Below are 8,641 nucleotides of genomic sequence, written 5' to 3'. Positions count from 1 at the left end.
TTTCTTATGGTCAGTCTTTTAACAGAAATTAATACAAAGCAAGACTAAAACAGATCCTGTAACTGAGCAAAGGCTTCGAAATTACCACTTTCCTTTTTCTGTCCTGTTATCCATGTCTCCGCTCAGTAACACTGTGTCTGTTAAGCTGCCAATAAAATAACACAAGAGACAGTCCAGGGTCGTATCAGGAAAGGAACCGATACCATCAAGTCTGCCCAGAACGAAGCTCAACCTGAAGTATCAAAATTGATACTGACTCACAGAAGGTTTTCAACTATGCTATTATCTATTTTCTCTCTCTCTTCCTTGAGGAAAAAAAAAAAAAAAAAGGCATTTTAGAGTATTTGAAGGTTTTTCTGCTCAGTGTAAGCGCTCTCTCTGGAGATTTAAGTCCAGTAATACAGATAACATCTTTAGAAGTCTGCAATTAGGATGAGAAATATTTTTTTGGTTTTGTTTTGTTCTTAGAAGAGCCCTAAGAAGATTTTAATTCTTTTCAGAAGAATTCTAATCTTAGAATTAATCTAAGTTCTGAAACATAGGATTTTACCTTCCAGAAAGAAGCCCCATGTCATTGAACTGCACTAAGAGTGCCCAACTTCAGACTAATAAAAGAAAAAAAGATTTTTCATAATACTTACTGCTGGAAATGTTTTTACTAAAAAAAACCCAAACCCATCAATTACACAGAAATGCACATGGCAAAAACTTTTAGTTTAAAGAAATCATGCTAAACGCTATAAGCTTATTAAAATAAATAAAATTAAAAAGCCTGTGACAGCAGGCTGTGAAGCCTGTTAAGAGAACGAAACATTTTATACCATTGGAATAACTCTTTTGACTATTTATTGGTGAAATTTTATTTTCAAGAGTTATTAAAGGCTTTTGGCAGTTAGCTGCCCCTAACAGCTGTGTTATGGAAAGAAAAAATAAAATGAGAAAACTTCATATAATTAAGGTGTTCCAGATGATCAAACTCACTGGCAATTCTTTCCATGATTCAGTTACTTATTGACATAAAAATGCTTATTAGAGATATGAACCATCAGATAAGACAGCTTGCCACGTGTCTTGGTACTAAAACTTTGCTGATTTAGAAGATAGTGCTGCTTCAATTCTCCTCCTGTTTTATGGTCTTATATATGTCACTAGAACACAGTACTAGGCAAGAAAAGTCCATAGGATATAATCTATTACTGCTTTCTCATACTCAGGAAGTTATATAAGAAGTGAAAGACAGAAACATTATCTCCACTATAAACTCTCCTATGTTTTTTTATTACCTATTACAAACATTCCAGATACCAAGAAGTCGTGGAAATTTTTATTTTTGTTCTCTTCATATTACATACTTGTGAGACAGCTCCCACTATTTTGTCTCAATTCTCTCCCACAAAACATCCCTCCTAAAGAAAGGAAGTTTTGGTACTGTTTCCAGAATGATGAAGTTGCCAAAACTCAAACTTAATTGAAAATAGCAACGGAAATCTAAAAAAATAAATTGTTCCAACTCTTCAAACTGCAGAAATAAACAAAGTAAAAGGAACAGAAGAGTTAGTTCTCCGTGTCAAAGACGCTTGCACTTATGAGCCATAAAGTAAATATGTTTGTTTAGCATTCAAAAAGCGTCAGCATGCTGATAATGGCAGCTAAGACAGAATGGCTGGTGACAATCAGAACAACAACAACAAAACCTCTATTCCATCAAACTGCAAACCAAGTTAAAAGATTTTTGCTTTCTAAAATTGGAAAGACTATTTAGAAACCCTTTCAAAAGTTCTCACGGTTACTCCGTATCCCTGGTATATCTACATAGCTCACAAATAGTAATTTTCACCTCACAACAGTTATGTGGAAAAGAGAGTTTTGCACTGGAACTGCAGCATTACAAGAACAAACCTTTGATACTACCTTATTAAAGCACAAACTTTATTTTGTCAAAGGGTCAACGGTTATTTGCCTATCTTTTGTTAAACAGAAAGGATTCGAGAAAATACAACAGAGATTGAAGAGAGTTTGCTACCAAACTTACCATCCCTGTTACGAATGTGCTATAAGCATCACAGACGGTGGTCTCTGAAGTAATATTAAAACTGTATAGAAAACGCCCACTGAAGAGGTTTGAATACCAGGTAGTACTTGAAACAAATTTATTCCTTGTATTATGAAAGATAATCTCAACATATTCATACATAAAATACAACTCTAATGGAGAGTTTCAAGATGTGTTAATTTTAAATTTTTACTTAAATATTCTTAAACATTTAATTTTTGGCAAAGTTTTGCTTTGTCAATTCTGATACTTTATACAGAAAAATTAGGCGTGTTTGCTGAGAAGGATATAAACACATCTTTTCTCTATGAAAGAATAAGTTTGTTTTTAAAGAAACTTTTTTTTTTTTTTTTTAGGCAGTAAATACTAGCTTCTCTAATTTGCCAAGACACTTGGAATGTACTGCAATTCTAAGCACACATTACAAAACATACCTTCCTAACATCTGAGCTTTTAGGTTCTGTGGTCCAGGTGATGATTCGAGACACTGCTAACCTAGTTTCACTTGAATTTACAAAATCTCCTGGATCCATCTGTTGCGCAAGAGTCTCTATGTATTTAAGGATCGCAACTTTGACCTGCAAAGAGAAATAGAGTCAAGTGGACAATAAAAATGGTGCACCGCAAGAACAAGTGTGCTCACAGAGTGTTCATTCCCTAAAATAAAGAGGATTCCCCCCCCCCAATTAAACTAAACATCTTTTCAGCATTGAGATAAAGCTCTATACAATGAATCAATTTACAAATGGATATAACATTTCAAGAAGGGAGTTATTCCACAGAAATTCAAATATTAATAGAAACCTTAGATTTCACTGGTAGCAACTAAAAGATACACAAATCATTGCATATGCAGAAGCTTATATTTAACAAAAAGAAAATGAAAGCACTCAGGATATTTAAGACTATTCAGGATTTTAAAGAATTATTCAGAATTATTAAGAACTTTTTTCAAGTACTAAAATGAAAAATGAACATCATCTGATGAACCAATAATCAGTTCCTATTAGTTCCTACCATGTAGTTAACACTCAGCATTCTTTTATAAAACACCAGATTTCAGGAGTCACTATCTTTGGGGATAAGCCACATGAATCTTCCCATTAAATATTAAAAATGTATGGAATAGAATTTCTACAAAAGACTTAGAAGGGGTCACATGCACACTTTTCCTTTGAAGATATTTAGAAGATAGAGACATGGATTTACCAGGAAGATGGAAAAAGCTGCTTTACTCCCTCATTTATCTGAGCATCACTCTCCTACTCCACTAACTCCCTCTACTCCTTATGTAGAATTACTGTTTTATACATCCCAGACTGCAGCCTCTCTCTAGTTTCTCTGAAATTGCACCACTGCACAGCTTTGGGCAAAGGGCTATTATGCCTATATCTCCCTTAAATATTTATCTCCTCAACTCCTGCTGCTTCAGAGATTTGTCATGCAACCTGTCAACAAAAGCGGTAAACATTTACTTAGGCCACCTATTTGACTTAGCTGCTTTTATTTCCATTAACAATTACAGTGAACCAGAAATACCTACCAGGAGGGAGACACCTATGTCCATCATAACCAGAAAGAAAAAAAGTTCTGGGTGTATTTTTAATTGTTCATGGCTTGTAGTACAACTGTTCCGAGCAAAGCTATTTAGAAATTTCCCTTGGTCATCAAAACTTGCAAGCTATTAAAGACTCAAGATACACTAAGTGACACACACATTAGTCATAGCTGGTACATGTAGATTAATAATGAATACTTCATTTTCACAGCAGCTGTTAAAGCTCAACTTCTCCAAAGTTATGCAACAAGCAACAGCTGGAGGCTTTCATCTCATGCAGATCAATATCAACAAATGCAGTAAAAACCACACTATTTGCTAGATTCTTTCCAAGGAAGAAAAACCCCACAAACATCTCCACAGCAAAAAACCTTAAGGCTACATGGTTTTCCAAATACAAAGTAATAAAGTTAAAATTTCTAGATTACCAAGTGAAACCATTATGACAGCACTATGTTTCACTGTTTACAATTTAAATAGTATCACACCTTAAAAAAAAAAATTACTGTTAGGAACTGTAACACTTAGAACATTCAGAGGCATTTCTCCCAGTGAAAAAATTCTGGAGTACTGTATCTGAGAGAGCAGTATTATTTAGTGTTTAAATTACTCCCACAGAATAAATTGCACAGACTTCTGGAAAGACGAAGGCTCTCAGGAGACAGAAAAGCACTGAACAGAAGATGAATGGAGAGAGTTCACACTAATAAAGCTTTTCACAGTGACACAGATACCCAAAGCTAAATTTGACAGCTGTTTTGAAAGAGAGTTTTTCATGAACTGCTTTTGAGAGAAGAAATTCTGGAAGGGGTACCCTTCTATGCGCAAATATAACGAGACAGTATTGTTACAGATAAAAAAACCCACCCTGAAGTAAACTCCGTAATAGCAGCAAATCTACTTGTGATGTATTTTTGTCACTACTTCCAGCAAGTATGTACAGGGTTGAGATTTAGAAAGAAAATGTCTAACATAGTCCTCTTCAACAATCCATTTAATCTCTCCGAGAGAGGAGATTAACAATTTTTGACTGCAATGAAAGCAGCCCCAGTGGTTCTTACAATGAATATTTGCTGTTAATCTGAAACCACTGTCTATGAAGTTGTTTAATACTGTCTTTCTTTGTACTCTCCTAGGATGCATTTATTGTACTTTTGCTGGACTATAAACACGGAGACATTTTTCCTGTAGAGCATAAAACACAGACATTTTGTTTATGAATAGCGCTGCTGTAGTGAGCTGAAATATAGATCAAGCCACAATTAGCACTATTACTCGCAAAAAAGATTAGACATAAATAGAACTAAAGTGCTTCATAAACATCTTTCACAGATAATGAAATGACAAATTCTGGCACAAAAATATGTGCAACTACCTCCAGAGATTCAGGAAATACTGTAAGGGTGCTACATAGTCAGTGCCAGAAGGCAAATGGTTTTTCTGTCCTGTGAAAAAGTTGCGATTTACAGATTTTCATTTGCTGCATCAGAATAAGACAAAAGAAACATTTCATATAACAGGAAAAAAGAAAAAAGGAGAGAGGAACGTAGAGAAGCTGCTTCACTTAAACTAGAAAAAAGTCCATCTCTTACAGTGCTTTCCTGGGATGCGAGAGACTCTACTCTGCCTTACTCAAACTGAATACAAGCAATCACGCAAACTGACTTTCAGATTGCCACATGCCAGGTGTCTGTCCCCAAGTTACTGGACACTTAGGAGCGACTCCCTCTGCCATTATTTAATCAAATGACTAAAACATACACTAAAGAGGAACTCTGAAGGGTGCTCTTATCTCTGTGAATCTGTGTTATTGGTTGGTTGGATTTTTTTTAATCCAGAAATTTTAATACAGACTTAGGGGAAAGAAAAAAAAAAATCTTCTGATCAACTGTGGCAAAAACCTTTCTCAAGAAATCAGTATTTTCAAAGGAAAGAAGGGCTCAGAAACTTGTAATGAACTTTGGTCACAATGCTTCAATCAATTCCTTACTGAGTGTGAGCCATTTGACATTCAACCTAAGAAACATGAAAGTGATGATTTGAAGTGTATTTCAGGACAACACCTATCCTTTGCAAAGCTTATGTTCTGCACCTGCAAAAATAAGCTTAACAGATTATATCCCGTCTAGAAAATTTGACTCCTATGCCCATCCATACATTTGACCAAAATAGATACATACATCTGGCACCTCTAAGCTGTGCTTCAGCAGTTCACCACACCTACATGTAAAATTATAGCAAAATAAATTAAGATACATACAGCACAATACACTGTGCTGCATCCTCCATGAATTAGGTCGGTAGAATTACATCTTCTCGATGCTTGGTTCTCTTACTGGCTAGCTATCCAAATCCACCTCTGTGGCCACTCTAAAAGCTTGACTTTTATTGTCTAAGACTTAGCTGTGTTTGTAAGTGTACAAACAAAAAATGACAGTTTACTCTAAAGGCTCATGATTATTTACTACTACCACATGAAAACCAGAGGGAAAAGTCATTTGTGGAAGGGAACCCTTCCATGGAACAAATTTCTGACCTATCATCCCTTCTCATATCTGACCATCTTTAAGGATGCTGAAAATCCTTTCTCTGATCTTTCCCCTCACAGTGAATGATGTTTCTCAGTGTATCTAGCCCAAAGGCACACTCTGCAACAAAATAATCATTTATCAGAGTTAAGGACAAAAGCTGAAGACTTCAAGAAATGGAGTAGTGCCCTAGGATTATCACTTAATCTGTTAGACATCTGGGTGCACTGAGGATGGGATTTAGACAAAATATTCAAGAATGTGGATATTAAACAGATACTTCTCCAATTTATGTTCAATAACTTTACTGTCTGGATCCTGAAGTTGTAGTTACCTCATAAAAATAGAAGTAGGGGCTAGATACCACTTTCTTCTGGAAAAAAGTTTACCTCCTCTTAAACAGTTACATACTTTACTGTCCCAAAAATTAATTTGAAATACTCTTGATTTTATTTCAAGCTAACAGGTGTTCTTCTATGGAGGTAGTTTTTACCAACATCGTGATTTCAGAAGTCTCTCTCAAATACTGGAAATTATTTTCAGAATGTTTTCCCATTAAGTGTTTCAGATTTCTTAATTCCTTCTAGGTTGCATAGTGAATATTCTTGAACTTAGCCCCAACTCAGCCTAGTAGGAGTCCACGTCTTGTTCCAAATCTACACTTTCAACTTCGAAACATGATAGATATGTGTTTACCAGCTATACTACTGCATGGAAAGAAAAGAACATCTCAACCATTAAATTCACCTTCCTGGGGAGGAAAACCAAGTAAAACAAAACCAAGCCAAATTTGTTCCAAGGATTTATTTAAACAACAAACTGATTTTTACTACCTCATTTGCTGTCTTCAATAAATGACAGCAGTCCCTTTTTAACACAGCTCTACGAAGCAACAGTGGTCAACGTATCAACTGTCCTCAAAAGCTTAAAAATGTAAGTTTTACTGTATTGTAGACAAAAAAGGCATATTCATGTGACTTTAAGTTCAACATAACTTGGGAAAAGTCATTCTTGTGCAGTATCAAACTATGTAAAAATATTTCGTGCAGGATAGAGCAGAAAATGCCAGTTATCATATGCTTGTTATTTCCCCATTTACATCTCTTGTAAATCTTCTTAGGATTTGATACATTTATCCTAAAATCAACTCTCTTTGGAACTGTAAATGTACTACAGAATACATTTTTACTTTTCAGTTATACTGGCAGGTCTATGGACTACAGATTTTATGTAAAAATGTGTGTAATTATAAAGCTACACACTGCTTTCAGAAAAGTGTACCACAAAGGGAGCTGATTTTTAATATAGGAACTCAAATTCATATTAAAGTAATTTATATTAATTCAATACCTATCAGGCTGAACACAGGACAAAAATATATATGAACTAGGAAAACACGATTGGGAAATCACAAACATAAAATTAGAGAAGACTTGATAGAGTGAGTTTGCATAACCAGCTTGATGTTAGGCGGCCACATTTTTGTTGCTCATTTTTACTGTACTGTGGTTTTATTAGATCTCTCTTGCAGCAAACATTTTCATACTAGCGTAACGTTTAAAATTGAACATCTGCATGCTTAAAGTTTCTCGCAAAGGTTAGTAGCAGCATACGAATGCATTCAAATAAAAATTATTGGAAACACTGTAAGTGTTTGACATAGGGTTAAGAATAAAGACAATAATTCAGACAAAAACCTTTGAGCTCCAAAAAGAGCGAAGCTGGTCCTGTAGTGCTGGCTTGACTGTCTGAAAGTTTACAAAAACAAAATCCACTAATTGAAAACCTTTTTTTTTTTTTTTAAGCCAAAATAAAAATAACAATCCAAATTCAGATATTAAGACAAGCAAATGTCTACCAATGAAGATTTTTGTTTGCAATGCAAGCCTGAAAATTCTTACCTTCAGGCTAGGTGTTTGGGTCTGGTCAACAGTAAATCTCATTAAAATACTGAACTGGAGGTCATTTGGAAAAGATTCCCTGTAAAACAAACAAATCAAATCGTGTTAAGTTACATGAAATTTTCTTTTAATACCTGTTGAGAGGCACTAAATAAGCCCTCACACTCTTTTTCAGTAAAGAAAAGCTTTATTGCTTCTGAAAGAAAAAAAATTTCTACCAGTTTTGTTGATACTGTATCTGACTTTCAGAAATATCCACCTAGCATGTAAAGGACAAAATTTAAGAAATTCCTGCTTTGAAGCAATTATAGCTAGAATAGATAATGCAAGTAAAAAGGAATGATATAGTAATCATATGGTAGCATTCTGATTCTAAATCTATGCAATCCCCAAATTATTATGCAGTAGTACTCCTAAAGGTACACACCACACCCCTCCTGCACGCTTCTCTGAACCATCCTGTTCCAGTCTGGCTGCCTCCACTCTCCCACATGCCACACTGTGGGTATGACTCTCAAGGGCTCTGCTGCAGCAGCAAAAAAGGTGGTGTAGCAGATGATAGTCCCTCTCTCCCCGCAACACACATCATACCCTTCCCCAG

General features: G+C 35.2%; 1 protein-coding gene across 7 annotated transcripts in view; it reads right to left on the bottom strand.

Moving 5' to 3' along the window:
- The window catches only part of CLASP2 (cytoplasmic linker associated protein 2), a 151,934-nt gene that overhangs the window by 16,199 nt on the left and 127,094 nt on the right, over nucleotides 1–8,641 (bottom strand). For 4 of the 7 annotated variants that reach the window (XM_009320939.1, XM_009320946.1, XM_009320955.1 and 1 more), the window contains 3 exons: nucleotides 8,041–8,119; nucleotides 7,837–7,887; nucleotides 2,488–2,631 (listed from right to left, as the gene is read on the bottom strand). In XM_009320939.1, the coding sequence (XP_009319214.1) occupies nucleotides 2,488–2,631; nucleotides 7,837–7,887; nucleotides 8,041–8,119 (274 nt within the window). The remainder of the gene's footprint in view (nucleotides 1–2,487; nucleotides 2,632–7,836; nucleotides 7,888–8,040; nucleotides 8,120–8,641) is intronic. The other 3 variants (XM_009320963.1, XM_009320986.1, XM_009320978.1) reach the window with 1 other exon arrangement.

The sequence above is a fragment of the Pygoscelis adeliae genome, unplaced genomic scaffold (genome assembly GCF_000699105.1).
Source record: "Pygoscelis adeliae isolate BGI_AS28 unplaced genomic scaffold, ASM69910v1 Scaffold280, whole genome shotgun sequence".
NCBI classification, from domain to species: Eukaryota; Metazoa; Chordata; class Aves; order Sphenisciformes; family Spheniscidae; genus Pygoscelis; species Pygoscelis adeliae.
Note: the sequence above shows the minus strand (reverse complement) of the source record. Positions and strands in the feature narration are given on the sequence as shown.